Source organism: Mobula birostris, chromosome 6 (assembly GCF_030028105.1).
Source record: "Mobula birostris isolate sMobBir1 chromosome 6, sMobBir1.hap1, whole genome shotgun sequence".
In the NCBI taxonomy this organism is placed as follows: domain Eukaryota; kingdom Metazoa; phylum Chordata; class Chondrichthyes; order Myliobatiformes; family Myliobatidae; genus Mobula; species Mobula birostris.
The window spans coordinates 68,456,507-68,473,507 of NC_092375.1; the positions used below are offsets into that span (position 1 = coordinate 68,456,507).

Here is a 17,001-nt window from a genome sequence, read left to right on the forward strand (position 1 = left end):
TGGATGACTGAGAACCTTCATAGACATCTTACTAATCCACCCACTATTTATTGAAAAATCATTACACTGCTGTTCATTTTATGATTATTGTCAGTGTATAAAAAAATGTCATACATAATTGGAAGACTCTCCAGTATTGTTGACCTTTCATTTTATTTACTCATAATAGATAAATATTGTGTTAAGAAATCAAAGGTTCATTTTATTGTCATTTCAAGATTTCAGGATTCATTTATACATCAAGGAATGTATAAATTAAACAACCGAGATTTGCTTGCTCACAGGTAGTCACAAAGCAAGAAACCCAAAAGAACCTAATTAAAGAAAAAAAGAATAAAAGTTAAAAATTAAAGACCAACACATGATGCACAAGAAAAAGAAAAAAAATAAAAATCATGCCAACAATTGCAGCAAGCGACAACAACAACAACATTCCAAACCAAAATCGAGTCCTCAGATCTGACCCCTGGAGCAGCCTGGAGTAGGCCCAAAGCCTCACTTATCAGTTTATCATATTAGTGGGCATGGAGCACAGCAGCCAGGGCAGTCTCGAGGAGTGGCTGTCGCAAGTGAAATTGCCTCTTGTCCTGACTGACACATTACCTTTTCAGTCTATCTGGGGCAGCATTTGAATTGACTCAATGACTAAACAGTGAAAGGCTCCGTGCCATGGACAGAGGTCTGAAGATCCTGGACAGCAGGCGAAATTGCTCTTGCCTCTGAACTGGGCTGGTGTTTAAATTGTCTAAACAGCAAACTGTACCTCGCACTAGGACCCAGCTGCAGCAAAAGATTCCGGGCCTAGACCATGCTGTCCAGTAACTCGCTCCGGGCCTAGATATCGCCGCCCAGTGACTTGCTCCAGGCCCAGGTTTCATTGTCCAGCAACTCACTCCAGGCCCAGATTCCGTTGCCCAGCTCAAAGCTGCTCTCAAGTTCTTCAGATCAGCTCAGCACCCAGGCCAGTTGAGCAAGCATTGGAGCATCTCTGCCCAGGCCCCGACTTCTTTTGGCGCCCAGAGCAATCCAACCTTGCATCCCAGCCAGCGGTACAGGCATAGGAGCTCCATCTACAATGATTCTGCAACACCCATGAAACTCGGCTCATCTCACAAACTCGCCTTGCCCCATCACTGTTTGCGCTGATAGTTTAGCACAATTTGCTACAGAAAAGGTATTTTTGGTGATGTTTTTACTTGGATTTCTTATATTTTTCACTACCAGAAGCTGTTGCCCACGTTTGGTAGCGCCATCACAAGGTATGCATATGCATTACAATCTGACATTCAGTTTCTCCAGATAGCCATGAAATACAGAAAAAAAACATAGAAGTTATCAAAAGAAAAAACATCAAACCCCTCCCGACATGAAAAGGAAAGAGAAACAAAACTTGCACACCCCAACCCCCCCCCCCCACCACCACATCCTCCCTCACACAAAGCTAACATATCGCCCACCTGGAATCTCAACCCATCAATCAGCAACAAGAAAGAAAACACAGAAATCTGAAGGAAGGCAATATAAGCTACAGACCAATAATTACATAAATCTTAGAATTTTGAAAACATCCTTCCATCAGAATTGAACTCAGTCCTTTCGTGAAGAGCGATCACCATGCTGCCAGTCTGCGGCCTTCTGAATGCCGCTGACTCCGCTACCAACCCATTGACCCTTGGCCCTCATGGAGAATGACTGCTGACCTCCTCAGTGTTTGCCTCGATGCTTCGATCTGCCTTGACGGTTCAAAATGGAGTTGACATTGGCCGTGCATCCCGCATCTGGTCTTCTCCATGGGCAGCTCTCGGTCCTCTCCAGACACAGCAATGCATTAAATAATTCAATTGACCTCCAATCTGCACATCACAGGCTCCAACTGTTTCTGAAACACAATCAAGCCAAAAAGAACAAGCAGAAGGTGTAGAAAAGGTGAAATAATTGAAGAGATCAGCTATCTGGAACATGTCGCTCCAGGAAACATTGTTCGCTGGCGCCACTTTGACTGGATGTGTTGTTACCCAAAGGTAATGTGCACAGATATTAAACAACCTTCTTGTGTCGGTTTCTCTCTAAACCTCCCAGAAACAATGCCAAACAATGGGTTTAGAGTAGACAAGGAGGTCAAAGAAAGATTGGCATTAACATAGATCCCTAGAACCTTTTGAGCTACATCCCAGGGTTTTGAAGGAGGTGGCAGTGAATACAGTGGATACAGTGCTCATCTTCCAACATTCCACAGGGTATGCAATGCACTAGAATGTAGCAAGTGCGATCCCTCTACTGGAGAGAGAAAATGGGGACATCTTGTTCAAACCTTCCTTCAATAAAGGCCAGTGTACAGCAAAACATCAGAGAATGAGCACCACATATGGACAGGGTGGTGAAAAAGGTGTTTAACATGCTGCCCTTCATCAGTCAGGGAGTAAGTATCGGAGATGGGACATTATGCTGCAGTTGTATAAGTCGTTGGTGAAACCATGCTTAGAGTTTTGTGTACAGTTATAGGAAAGACATGGTTAAAATGGAAAGAGTGCAGAAAAGATTAGAGGATTCATTGGTTAGGGGAACAGACAACAGGGTCAGTGGAAGAGAATGAGATTCCCAGATGGTATATTGCCTCCCTGGTGTCAAGGTCAGGTACATCTTGGATCAAATCCATAGTGTTCTTAGAGAGGTGGATGAGCAGCCAGAGGTCATGGTACATATCAGTAGACTAGGCCAGATCTATCATGAGCACAGCCCTCTCCCCATCAAGGACATTCTCAAAAGGTGGTATGTCAAGAAGGCAGCATCCATCATTAAGGACCGTTACCATCCAGGACATACCCTCTTCCCATTGCTACCATCAGAGATGAGGTACAGGAGACTGAAGATCTGCATTCAGTGTTTTAGGTACAGCTCCTTCCTCTCCGTCATCAGATTTCTGAATGCTCTACAAACCCATGAACATTTACTCAGTATTCCTCCCTCGCATTATTTATTTATTATAATTGGAGGTAATTTTTTACGTCTTGCGCTGTACTGCAGCTGCAAAACAATACATTTCATGACATATGTCAGTGACAATAATTCTTGTTCTGATTAGGCTACTGAACCAGTGAGAACTTCATACAGAGCAAATCCAGAATCCAAAGGTGTAAAGGGGCTTAGGGTCCTCATGCAGGACTCCCTAAATGAAAACCTGCAGATTGCGACAGTGGTAAGGGAGGCAAATGCAATGTTGAGAAGACCTGGAATACAAAAGCAAGGATGTAATGCTGAGGCTTTATAAGGCATTGGTCTGTCTGCACTTGGAGTATTGTGAGCAGCTTTAAGCCCCTTATCTAAGAAATGATGTGTGGGCATTGGAGAGGATCCAGAGATTGTTCACAAAAATTATCCTGGGAATGAAAGGGTTAACTTATGAAGAGCGTTTAGTGGATCTGGGTCTGTATTCACTGCTGTTTAGAAGAATGGTGGGGGGAATTGCAATGAAACCTATCTAATATTGAAAGGCCTAGATAGAGTGGACATGGAGAAGATGTTTTCCATAGTGGGGGAGTCTAGGATAAGAGGGCACAACCTCAAAATACAAGGACTTCCATTTAGATAAGGAGGAATTTCCTTAGCCAGAGGTGGTGAATCTGTGGAATTCATTGCCACAGACGTGGAGGCCAAGTCATTATGTATATTTACATCCAAGATTCAGAGGTTCTTGATTAGTAAGGGTGTCAGAGGTTACAGGGAGAAGGCAGAAGAATGGGGTTAAGAGGGATAATAAAACAGACATGATAGAATGGTAGAGAAGACTTGATGGGTCAAATGGCCTAATTCTGTTCCTATGTCTTATGGTCTTATGAAAGCATAGAAGAGAAATTTAAAAAAATAAAAAAAACAAAGACAGTGTTTGTAAAATATACTAGCAAACAAAGTAAAATTAAAATCCCAATATGCACAAAGAGAATGGGCATAGTGGAGGCTTGGCTCCACAAAAGATGATGGGTGGGTGTGCATGGGAGAGATGACACTACTGTTTCTCAAGGAGCATGTGTAGGGAATTGGAAAGGATTAACGTACAAAAGACAAAACATTAAAGGGTAGAGTTCCCCCTAACTTCTGCCATCTCCAACAGGATCCCACCACCAAGCACATATTTCCTTTCCCCCACTTTCCACAGGGATGACTCCCTTGTCCACTCATCCCTCCTCACTGATCTCCCTCCTGGTACTTATTCTTGCAAGAGAAACAAGTGCTACACCTGCCCCTACTCCTCATCTCTAACTACCATTCAGGGCTCCAAAAAGACCTTCCAGGTGAAGCAACAATTCACCTGTGAGTCTTTTGGGGTCATCTATTGTATTCAGTGCTCCTAGTTTGGCCTCCTATATATCAGTGAGTCCTGATGTAGTTTGGAGACCACTTCTTCAACCACCTTCACTCCATCTACCACAAAAAGTGGAATTTTCCAGTAGTCACTCATTTCAATTCTACTTCCCATTCCCACCTTGACAAGTCAGTCCATGGCCTCTTCTACTGCCATGATCAGGCCACTGTCAGGCTGGAGGAGCAACACCTGATGGCATGAAATTCCATTTCTTGAACTTCCGGTAATTGCTCACCCCTCTCCTCCACCATTGCCCATTCCTCTTTCCCTCTCTCGTCATATCTTACTTGCCCATCACCTCCCTCTCGTGCTCTCCCCCCCTTCCCTTTCTTCCGTGGTCTTCTGTCCTCTCCTATCAGAATCCCTTTTCTCCAGTCCTTTATCTCTACCTCCAATCAATTTTCCAGCTCTTTACTTCACCCATCCCCCTCCCCTGCTTTCACCTGTCACCTGCCACCTTGTACTTCTTCCTCCCCTCCCTCCACCTTCACAGTCCTTCCTCCTTTCTTTTCAGTCCTGATGAAGGGTCTCAGCCAGAAACATCGACTGTTTACTCTTTTCCATAGATGCTGCCTGGTCTGCTGAGTTCCTTCAGTACTTTGTATGTGTGGCTTTGGATTTTCAGCATCTGCTGATTTTCTCATATTAAGGGTAGAGCATCTTTTGATAGATAAATCATTAGATCAAGATGAAATATTCCCCAACCTGTTAAGAGCAGCAAGAGAGGAATTTGCTGAGATTCAGACAACAATTTTCCAATGTTCTCTGGCTACAGAAGACAAGTAGCAGGACTGATAGTCTACAAATGGTGTACTTTTACTTAGAAAAGAAGGAATTTATTTTTCTTTTCTTTAATTTCATTTTAATGGGTTCTATTCGGTTTCTTTGTTTTGTGGCTGTCTGTAAGGAGATAAATCTCAGGGTTGTATTTTGATAATAAATGTACTTTGAATAGATAGCTATTTTTAATTGGTACTGACATGATAGATCAAATAGACTTTCTCTTTGTAAATTTTCTCCGAAGAGAGTGTACATTCAAGCCAATTAAGAACTATACTAAATGGCCACTTTAATAGGTATACCTGCTTGTTAACACAAATTTCTAATCAGCCAATCATTTGGTAGCAACACATTGCATAAGAGCATGCAGACAATCAGTTGTTGGTCAGACCAAACATATGAATGGGGAAGAAATGTGATCTAAGTGACTTTGACTGTGGAATGATCTTTAGTGCCAGATGGGGTGGTTTGAATACTTCAGAAACTGCTGATCTCTTGTGATTTTCACACAGAACAGTCTTTAGAATTTACAGAGAATGGTGCGAAAAACAAAAAAAAGTTCCAGTGAGCAGCAGTTCTGTGGGCAAAAACGCCTTGTGAATGAGAGAAGTTCAGATGAAAATCGCCAGACTGGGTCAAGCTGACAGGAAGGCAACAGTAACTCAAATATCCATGTGTTACAACAGTGGTGTGCAGAAGAGCATCTCAGAACACACATGTTGAACCCTGAAGTGGATGGGCTATGGCAGCAGAAGGCCGCACCAGGTTCCATTCCTGTACCTAATAAAGTGGTCACTGAATGTATATTGTATATTTTGGTTCTAGCATTTTCATTTCTAAGGATTATAGAGAAATGCAGCATGCAAGCAGACCTTTTGGCCTGACCCATTCAAATATCTAGCTGAGGTAGTCTCATCTGCCTGCATTTGGTCCATATACAGCCAGGCCTTTTCTATCCACATATCTGTCTCTTAAATATGGTAATTGTTCTTGTTGTTTTAAGAGTATTAAGTGTTCCCACATTTGATAAGATGGACTTGACCTCACAATCTACTCAGTTATGTTCTTGCACTTCTTTGTTTACCTGCTCTGCACTTCCTCTGGTGCTATTACATTTTATTCGGTATTCTATTATTGTTTTGCCCGTTCTACCTCAGTGCACGGTGTAATGATCTGATCGATATGATCAGTAGATAAGACAAACTCTTCACTGTATTTTGGTGCATGTGACAATAATAAACCAGTTCCATTTCCAATTATTACACAAAAATTCACTTGAATACAAAATAGTTGTTTCTTATTCTTATGTTTTCCTGGTTTGTCTTTGTCCTGTAAAACTTGCTCTCATTGACATCGAGTATTTTCTTTATTGTACTCCAATTCCCATTTCTATCTTGTATTACGGGACATTTATACAACTTTTTTTTTTCTCTTCTTCTGTGTCTTCAGGACTTGCTTTTTCACAACCATTTAATACAAACTTACTGATTCCCACAACTAACCTGGCTGATCTCAACCTATTTCTTTCCAGCATTTCTTATCTATTTCCATTTTCTGAAATACTCTCCACAGCAGCAGAATGGAACAGCTGCACACAGCCCCAGCAAACCAATTTTATCCATAGCCTTTGATGGTGCTTGTACGTCCTTCAGGGTTCTTCCCTAGGTGTTGTTTCCACCAGACATGCTGATAGGTTAATTAGCTGCTGTAAATTGCCCCAGAGTAGATGGGCGGCAGGAAATTGGTCATGTGTGGGAGAAAAGGATTCAAGGAAATGGACTGATGAAAATGCTCTGAGAGCCAGCAAAGACCGAAATAAATCTATTTATAATTTCCCATGGATAATAGATTTTACAAATAGGTATAAATAGTATATAAACAAATGGTGGATCTGCACAAGTCATTTTTTTAGGCCATAGTTAGAATAGTTTTCAGTTTGGTGGCTTGGTTTTAGGAAAGACTTAAAGATGGAGTATTTGTGTGCTTCGAGCGTCAGTCCTCACAACATTAATTTCAGGTGCTTGGATTGTCTGTCCTTTTTTTTAAGATTATCCTTTGTAATTACTCTGCCCCAGTAAAGATGTTTGAACATTCAGAGGTCTTTCCCATTGTAGATATGTAACTCAATGAAAGCATTGTCAGTAATATTGAACAATGTCATTGTAGCTGTTGAATTTGTATTCAATCACCTTTATTCTTCAGAAGATAAAAACTTGATGTACAGTAAATGTGCAAGATTCGACTGAGAGGGTCTCCAGGAGAACGCTTGCTTGTCATGATGAATAAAGACCATTTATATCAACCAGTGTCTCTCCAGTGACTCAGTTCATTCGACAGAGAATCAGAATCAGGTTTAATATCACAGGCATATGTTGTGAAATCTGTTAACTTTGCAGCAGCACTACAATGCCATACATGGTAATAGAGAGAAAAAGGAAACTGTGAATTATAGTAAGTGTAATATATATATGTACTAGTTAAATTAAATAAGTAGTGCAAAAATAGGGAAAAAAGTAATGTAGAGTTCATGGGTTCAATGTCCCTTCAGAAATCTGATGGCAGAGGGGAAGGAGCTGTTCTTCAACCACTGAATGTGCGCCTTCAGGCTTCTGTACCTCCTTCCTGATGATAACAGTGAGAAGAGGGTACGTCCTGGGTGCTGGAGGTCCTTCATGATGGATGCTGCCTTTCTGAGGCACCGCTCCTTGAAGGTGACCTGGATACTATGGAGGGTAGTGCTCATGACGGAACTAGCTAATTTTATGACTTTCTGCAGCTTACTTCGATCTTATACAGTAGCCCCTCCCCACACCAGACTATGATGCATCCAATTAGAATACTCTCCACGGTACATCTGTAGAAACATTTGAGTGTTTTGGTGTCATACCAAATCTCCTCAAATTCCAAATGAAATATAGTCACTGTGTTGCCTTCTTTATAGCTGTGTCAACATGTTGGGTCCAAGTTAAGTTCTCAGAGATATTGACACCCAGGAACATAGATAGATTGAAGGAGAGGGGTGTAGGGGCTCTCTTTATCATTTCAGGGGAAGCAGATAGGAGTGTGAAGGTTTGCTGAGAGGTATTATTTATGAAGGAAAAACTCATAGATCCTTTTCACAAAGAAAAAAGAAAAAGACGAAGAGTTGATAAATACATTGAAAGGCTTTAATGTATTCTAATTAGATAAGAGTATATTTTTACAAATTTTACTGATGACAATCTAAGCCAAAGAGGTGCTTTTTTTACAGACAGTTTTTTGAGTGCTCCATAGATTGACTCCATAATAACTTTTGAAGGAAAAGAGAATACAAATTTTAAGAGAAACAACTGTACGGAAAGGTGAATAACTTGCTCTTTTAGAGAGAAGCCCTTCTCTATGCTGCTGGTCTCCATATTTTATAATTCTCCTGGTGTCCAGTATTAGATGGTACAAAGGATAAGTTAGTTATATCAATGTAAGTTCTGAAACTTAGGAATTTCACATTTCTTACCCAGATGGATAAAAAGAAGCAAAGCTGTACCGACTTGAAATTAAATACTAATCTTGCAGTTTAAATTTTTTGAGATTTTGAATTTATGAAAAAGCTGTTAGTGAGTAGCCAGCAATGACAAACAAAGATCCAGCTATGATACCTTTGGCATTCATAAATCAAAGTATTGATTAGAGGTGTTGGGATGTTATGTTGAAGTCGTATAAGATGTTGGTGAGGCCTAATTTGGAATATGTGTCCAGTTCTGGTCACCTTCCTGCAAGAAAGATGTTGATAAGGTAGAAAGAGTTCAGATAATATTTACAAGGATGCTGCTAGAACTTGAGGTCCTGAGTTATAGGGAAAAGTTGAATAGGTTAGGACTTTATCCCCTGCAGCATTGGAGAATGAGGAGAGATTTGGTAGAGGCATACAAAATTATGAAGGAAATCCATGATCGCCTGGATATTTAATTTGTCTTTGATTTTCATTTCAGTTTTAGAATTTCCAAGAATATACAATAAAACTCAGAAGTTACTGGAAACATCTAGTTGGAATGCTAAAAAAATGAAACTGGAATACAAAAACCACAGAAATACGACAATAGAGAAGTTGGCAGGCTGATTGAGGTCTATTAAGCCTGTGCCAGTTCAATGACAAATTGATCCAAGTAACACACAAAATGCTGGGCAAACTCAGCAGCTCAGGCACCAACCATGGAGAGGAATCTGTTTGGATTGTCTGCTGCATCTGGTGCTCCCAATGTGTCCTCCTCTACATTGGTGAGACCCGAGGTAGATTGGGGGACTGCTCTGTCGAGCACCTTTGCTCCATCCACAAAAAGCAGGATTTCCTTTTGGCCAACCATTTTAATTCCAATCCCTATTTCCACTCCAACAAGTCAGCCTATGGCCTCCTCTTCTGCCACGCTGAGGTCACTCTCAGGTTGGAGGAACATTGATTGCTCATCAGGTAGATGATGAGCATGAAGAATTTGATACATTAACTCGGTTTCCCTTGTGGCAATTGCTGCCTAACTGGCTTGGTACATTTAAATTGGTCTCATTGGTAGAAAGATCTCAAATATAGGAGTGAAGAAATGAAACTAATTCACAAGAAAGCCAATTGCTTATAATCTGGAATACATTACTGGTGCTGGTATACTTTAGTTATGTAGCTGTTAACCTGATGCCATTACAGCTCAGGACTTTGGAGTTCAGAGTTCAATTCTGCCACCACGTGCAAGGAGTTTGTATGTACTCCCTGTGACTGAGTGGGTTTCCTCCTGGTGCTCCGGTTTCCTCTCACAGTCCAAAGGCTATGAGTAATGCAATTGATTGATGTGATTAATTAGTCATTGTAAATTGTCCTGTTTGCTGGGTGGTGCAGCTCGATGGGCCTATTTCCCGCTGTAGCTCTAAATATATACATAGCAGGGCTCAGCCCTGAAAAAGTCTTTCTGCCCGAAACGTCGGCTATTTACTCTTTTTCACAGATGCTGAGCTCCGTCAGCATTTTGTGTGTTGCATTGTAGTAGTATTGGTGGTCAAAAGGGGGTTGGGCAAGTACCTGAAAGGAAGAAGGATAAAGGGGTACATTACTCTTATCTCGATGTGGTTCGAAGTAGGTGGACCGAATGAGCAGTACTACCTGTCGTGCCGTAACCTCACTGTTCCTGGATCGCTAGGGGTCCAAGTTGTGAGTTTTCATCTCTTAAAAATGGAGCGTGTTTGTAGTTACAGCGCAGAATTCATGCACGACGGAGCTGAGCAGCCCAATAGCGCCCTGCCCCCGCGAAAGCGCCGCCTCGCTTCACGAAGCCGGTAGAGCGCGGGCGCGGGTGCGGGTGCGGGGGCGCGCGCCGCGAGGCGGGCGATGGCTCGCACTCCCACAAGCCACCACGGTGGTGTTGTGTAGCCGCCGCCATGTTGATCGGGGCGCGTGTGGAGCCACTTTGGAGGTGAATGCGGATTGAGAGCGGAAACCGAGCCGAAGGAAGCCAGCGGGGCCGAGCTGAGTTGAGCTGAGCTGAGTGGTAGACAGCTGAAGGGACCGCGGAGCCTTTGTGGCACGCCGGACGCCGACAATATGGAAGCCGTCAACGCCTTTAACGACGAGGTGAGTGAGAGCAGAAGCCGCTCGCACCGGCCTCTTTCCTCCTTCAGCCTCCCCGAAGCAAGGTTTTCGAGGAACCCCGGGTGGATATCATGTACGATCCGGCACCATCGATCCGAATTCTCCGGGCGCTTGCTGCACTCAATCCGGCCGCAGTAGGCCTTGAGACCCCGCTGCTACCGAGGAGGATCTGGTTAAGCGGAGCGATCAGAAGATGGAGGCTGGCGAGCGCGGCGTGTTATGGCGGCAGGCCCGGCTAGGCCGGGCCTTGTCAGCGACGGTTACCATATTGAAGCTTCCGAGTTATGATCGGAGTAGGTTGAGGAGGAGAGGAATGGGGTATGGGTGGTAGGCATTAGCCCGGCCCTGGGCGTCCTCACTCTTAGGGACCAGAGTTTTGCAGTGTAGTTACTGTAGACGAGTTTGGCTCAGGCTGCGTAGGGATTCTATTGATTTCCTTGTTTCTTTTCTCTTTCCCCCTACATTATTTGTCGTGAAATTCTGGGGGTATTGAATAAGTGGGAAAGAGGTCCTGGATTTGTGTGTAAACCCGCGGCCTGCAAATTTTTCTGCGGTAACATCGCGCCAAATTGCTCCGCCAGCCCTTGTTTTGGCTTTTTATAAATTGTAAAACCAACAGGGTGCCCTTCCGTGGTTTCGACCTTGTCCTATTTGTGCAATTTATTAATCAACAAGACTTGAAATGCTGCATTTTTGTTTTGAAGGCTGATCTACGGCAATACCTCCTATAACTTGTTCTGTTTACACATTGTTGCTTATCGATAGGACAGTATTCAGCAGAAGTACCTGGACTTTAACATCAGTGGTTCTTTACTTTTAGAAGCGAATATTTTACACACTTTCATTGAAGAAAATATAAACAGCAGTTTTGATAATACTATTTACTGTTGACAGGGTAGTTTAGACTTTTCAAAAAGAAATCTGGCATCTCTTAATTTGTATTTTAGCACACATTCGTTTGGATCAATCTTTATTATCTTGATTTCATTAAATGCATTAGTATCATGTGCAGACTTTTATATGTTGAACAAACATCGGCACTAAGTTAAGCCCTTGTGCATAGCAAAAGTTATTTTCTCTAAACACACGAAGTTGTCTTTTAGTTTCACAATTGAAATTTCAGTAAATATGTGCTATTTGCCCTATGTCTGAAACAAAAATGTCAAATACTATAGCAGTTGAAAGGAATGCTTCAAGTTGAATAGAAAGCTGATAATGTACCTTAGCCAGATTTTCTAATGTCATACTCTGTTTGATTTAGTGTGGTATACATTGCTGCAAATTAGAGTAATTAAAATTAATCCAGCAATGGAAACGCTGTTCAACATTGTAAGGGAAAATAAGATTTTGGCAAGAAATGGATAGAAGAGGGAAATCTTAATAAATTTGGTACAGCATATACAACCAAAGCAAACCTATTGTCAGAAGCCAATTCAGTGGTCAGCTAAATAGTAGAAACATTGAAGGATGTCATTGGAGGTTGAAATTGTATTTGTTTTACTGGTTAGACTCTGCCTTGATTAGTGCACATAGTCCTGATAACTGGCATTTATTTGCTGTCAGCAGTGTAAAGAAAAGCAACTAGACTGTGACCAGTGGGACTAGTTTGCTTGATGATGAAAAACTAGAGGAGTTTAAAGGAAGGTGTAAGAACAAACTTAGAAAGTTGCAGGTGAATGTATGAAAAATGCAAACTAAAAAATAAGTAAATAAGTACATAGGGATTGGATAATTATGTCTGCGGGTAGGAGCAAGCATGAACAAATTAGGATATAAACACCTACAATGGTTGATACATAGGCTAATATACAACATTTTGGACCAGTGGAAATGGTCCAGAAGGGTTATATGGAAACTATTATTACCATTTTTCTTAACAACTAATTCCATTACTTAGCCTAATAGGTTAGATTTACCACAGTACATAATTATCTATTTAAATGTTTATTTTCCTTCGATATCATCTCAATGTGTACTTAAGAATGTATAAATAATTGTAGTTTTATACAGATAAAAAAATGGAAAAGGTTATATGTGTGAAAAAAGATTTGTGAATTCCTTATCCAAATAAAAATAAAATTAAAAAAAAAAAGAAAAATGCAAACAAAATATGATATATTCAAAGAAAATCAGGAATTGATGTTCAAAATAGTTAAGGCCAATATTAAGAATAATGGGGGGGAAGAAATGAGAGATGTACCAATTGATTTTCTGAATGTAATTATTGTGACAGCCATGTTGTAATGACTATTCTATTGATGGAACAATTGTCACCTATAGAGAAGTTTAGGTGAGTCAAATGGCTGCCTCCAGTCCTGCCAAAGGGTTTTGACCCGAAACGTCGACCTTTTTCTTTTTCTGCCTGGCCTGCTGAGTTCCTCCAGCATTTTGTGTTTTGCCTTCATTCATAATTGTTTTTGTGGTCTGTGCTTTGAGTTGTCTCCTGCCTTGTATAATGAAGTCCAACTACTAGATCATAAGACAGCCATTTGAAATAATATTTTACATTCTGTTGTAAGTAACACTGAAGCTGTTAATTACACCCAATCTATACTGATATTTTGTGCAGTAAGGTGTCCAAGCATCTTTCACAAACCAGAAGATCTGCAGATGCTGGAAATCCAAGCAACACACACACACAATGCTGGAGAAACTCAGAAGGCCAGGCAGCTTCTGTGGTAAAAAGTACAGTCAACTATACTTTTTTTCCATAGATGCTGAGTGACCTGCTGAGTTCCTCCAGCATTTTGTGTGTGTTGCTTGGCTTAGCATCTTTGTTCTTTGTGAAAGCATTTTGGCAAGGGCATGTACTGTAGTTTTTAAACAGTGCAAAAGTTACTTTGTAATAAATACGTTTCTTTGATTTATCATATAGTTGACTCCTGAGGAAAACTCATGAGTTTTCTCTCTGTCTTAATATTTGTAAATCTCCTCTGGTCAGTCTGTTGTAGTTTAGATTTTCAAATTCTTGCATCATGGATGTTTTCAGGTATCTCCATGTGTTAGCTTCAAATAATTGAAAATTTAATATGGAGTGTTTGTGTTTGGAACCATGCACTGTATTTTCGTTTTTGGGTGTTTGGGAACTCCTGAGATTTCAAATTGATATAATTTGGCTGCTATTGTATGATAGGCATTCAGTTAGTTCTCCTGTTCAAAATTCCAGGTTAATGAATTAGTGGTGGAATTATAAACAAGTGGAGTAGAATATCTCATTGTCTTTGTTCTCATGGCTGCATCTTCATTGTGTTGTGAATGTTGTATCAATAAACCTGTATAATAATTGAAAAGATAAAAGGGCTCATGGTATTCATTCAGTTGGTGGTGTCAGGAATGACTTGGGTATGGAGGAGAAAATAAGGAAAAGACAGATTGTATTTACTCAAAGTGTGTAAATAGTTTTTTTTCCCAGTATGTGTTGCAGAGGAATTATTAGTGAAATTTTGATTGTAAATGTTCAGAATTGTACTTGCAGGATTACAGTTTAGAATTTTGAAAAGAAATTGTCACATCTGAAAATGGTTTTAAAATTGGCTTATTTTTATAGGAAGTGCTAATTAAAGCATTATTTGATCTTGTAAAGATTTGAAGTCAATTCTGATGCTTGAGTAATAGAAAGGTTATAAAGTAAACATTAAAATGTGGTTCTGATTTTAATGTATAATTAAATAAAAAGGCTTTAAAATCTTCAGACCTGAAATAAGATCAGTCGACGTTTCGGACCAGAACCCTTTGTCAGGACGCAGGGTTCTGGCTGGAAACGTCGACTGATCGTTTCCACGGATGCTGCCCGACCTGCTGAGTTCCTCCAGTGTGTTGTGAGAGTTGCTTTGCCCCAGCATCTGCAGATTATTTTGTGTCTTAACAGAAGTTTTTTTTTGGACAAGTAAATTTGAAAGGAGAAAAGAGAACTTGGCTTTAACAATACTTGCATTATTTGCACAAGTTTTACAACAACTTGCATTTGTAATGTCTTCAATGTAGCATAAACATTGATAAGACACAAGATATTCTGCAAATGACCAATGGCTTAACTGAAGAAATGTGAGCAGCATCTTGAAGAAAGGCATGGAGATTAGGGCTTGAGAGATGTTGGGGTTGTTACCTGTAGGAGAATGAATAAGCATAGGAATGAACAGGTAGTCATAATTTAAGTGCAGGTATACGACTGGAGGGAAATAATAGCATTGAGAGCGGAGTCTAGAAAGAATTGTGAAAAGGAGCAGATATTGGCTCTTTTTTTAAAACTGAAATTTGTTAATATTAGAGTTAACCTTGCATTAATTTATTTATAGAAGAAAGTTCCTTATTTCGTTCTTTAAAGGTTGTTTACTAACAGTCAAATTCTAAAATTGCAAGAAAGAGAACAATTATAGGGTGAATGAGACGAGTGGAAGTTGGGCAACGGGGTTTCAGATGACGGTGTTAAGAGTGAAAATAGGAAGGCTGGAGTAATGCGGTCTGGAGGTAACAAAGGCATGGACATTTGCTGCAGAATCTTATGAAGATGGACGTTAGTAGGACAGTTAAGTCCAAGGGTCATCTTGGGTCTCGATGTAGTGCTATAATATAAGTAGTGACTTCAATGTGAGAAAGTTGGTTGGGGTGTCAGTGGCAAGGAAATTGAGTTTGTGCTTGGATTCTAAATAAAATTCTTGTTCAGTCCATGAATTATTTTAGGACGTGTCTGTTTATCCGTTGGTATAATACCATGCAGATTTGGGAAGGGAAATGGTTACTGGTGTTTAGAATGGGAGAGGTCATCATATTCAAACAGCAAATAGTGGAAATGTGTTTACAGCTTAGAACCTTGCAAAGGGGTTCTTAGAAAGGCTGGCTGAAGATGGTTGTTCCAAAATATAATGTTCTTTGCTGAAAACCCACTTGATAACCATGGAGATGCTGAGACTGGGTGATTCCGTTACAGAAAGAATGTCATTCGAACCCTTTCTTTACAGATTTGGATTTTTTTCATGCTATGAACCTTTGAGTTTAAATGAAAAAATTATTTGCTTTTGGTTAGTTTTGAACCTTAGCTGTACCTTTTTAGTCCTTTTGGATACCTGAATATTAAATCCTTTTAATGTTTATTAATTCCTTCTCTCACCATTTAAAAAAATCCAAAATGGCTGAAGGGTTCTGTGTAGATCAAGTTAAACTTCACACAGAGCATTTCACTTGTTCACATTCAGATTCTCTAATTTTTTGTTTTCTTCTGTATAATTCATTCATCATCCGTTAGTGTTACTTGCAAACCTGGTAGGTACAACTTGTTTCATGACTTTAATGGGGGAATAGTTTTTAAGATGAGTTTACAGGGCATATACCCAGAGAATATCACTTTTTGTATCTTTTCATTTGTTCATTCCTGCTTCTAGTTCCATGTATTTTCGTTTTTGATTTTTGTTTTGTTTGACCTTCATAAAGTCCTAAACACAAATCCAAACAGCATCCAAAAATCCTCTACTCACTATGCTTGTAATCTTCTCAAAAATGTTATTAGTCTGCATGGCCTAACCTTCACATAAAGACTTAGGATGTTCATCTTTTATTTGTTGAATTGCTGAGTCACTGTATCCTAGTGATTAATTCTAGCAACTTGTAGGTAAATGTTGATCTGGCAGTTTGCTAACCGTCTGAATTCTTCCACCCCCATCCTTAAACAATGGATCAGCTTATGCGATCCACCAGTTTAATTCAGATCTCAAGCAGAGATTTGAAGTTTTCCTCAGATTTGTACTCTTTCAATTCTCATAAAACCCATACTCTGGGATACAGGGGTAATATATTGCTCCATTTGTACCCATTTGTCAAACTCCTGTATTGGTTTGTGCTCATCATAAGGAGGTATCTATTGTGTGAAGAAAGATTCTGCTTTGAAAGCAAGGAAAAAGTAACACAATTTTTTGTTATCAAATCAATTTTTTAAAATTGACAATTATGGTTAGAGATTTTGTTAAAATATTTTCAAAGCTTCCTTTTGCATTACACATTCTGGGTGTCCATACATGATCTAATGCATATGTCTTCATGCAGTACATGAAATAAAATCGATTTGCACGAGGTGATAGTTATTAAAACAAGTTTATTTGCATTTTCTAACAATTTTTTATCTTTGTATGTGTTTCTGCAGGTTTTCTTATCTTATCCCTCTTTTCTCGAAGGCAGGGATTCATACTGGTCGCAGTTCCATCAATGGTATTGGCTCTTCAAGGGTTTGGTGCCCACCATTCCTTTCAAATATATTGTTATT

The 17,001-nt window shown here is 40.1% G+C and overlaps 1 protein-coding gene and 1 long non-coding RNA gene across 2 annotated transcripts in view; one reads left to right on the forward strand and one right to left on the reverse strand.

Moving 5' to 3' along the window:
• Positions 1-262: 262 nt before the first annotated feature.
• On the reverse strand, positions 263-10,413 carry LOC140199084 (uncharacterized). The gene is made up of 3 exons (XR_011886343.1): positions 10,263-10,413; positions 1,701-1,879; positions 263-314 (listed from the first exon to the last, which is right to left on the reverse strand). It is a non-coding gene; the product is annotated as an uncharacterized lncRNA (long non-coding RNA).
• An 81-nt stretch (positions 10,414-10,494) lies between these two features.
• Positions 10,495-17,001, forward strand: part of scaf4a (SR-related CTD-associated factor 4a) — a 72,966-nt gene continuing 66,459 nt past the window's right edge. The window contains exon 1 of the mRNA XM_072260572.1: positions 10,495-10,730. Coding sequence (XP_072116673.1) covers positions 10,701-10,730 — 30 coding nt within the window. The 5' untranslated portion in view covers positions 10,495-10,700. The remainder of the gene's footprint in view (positions 10,731-17,001) is intronic.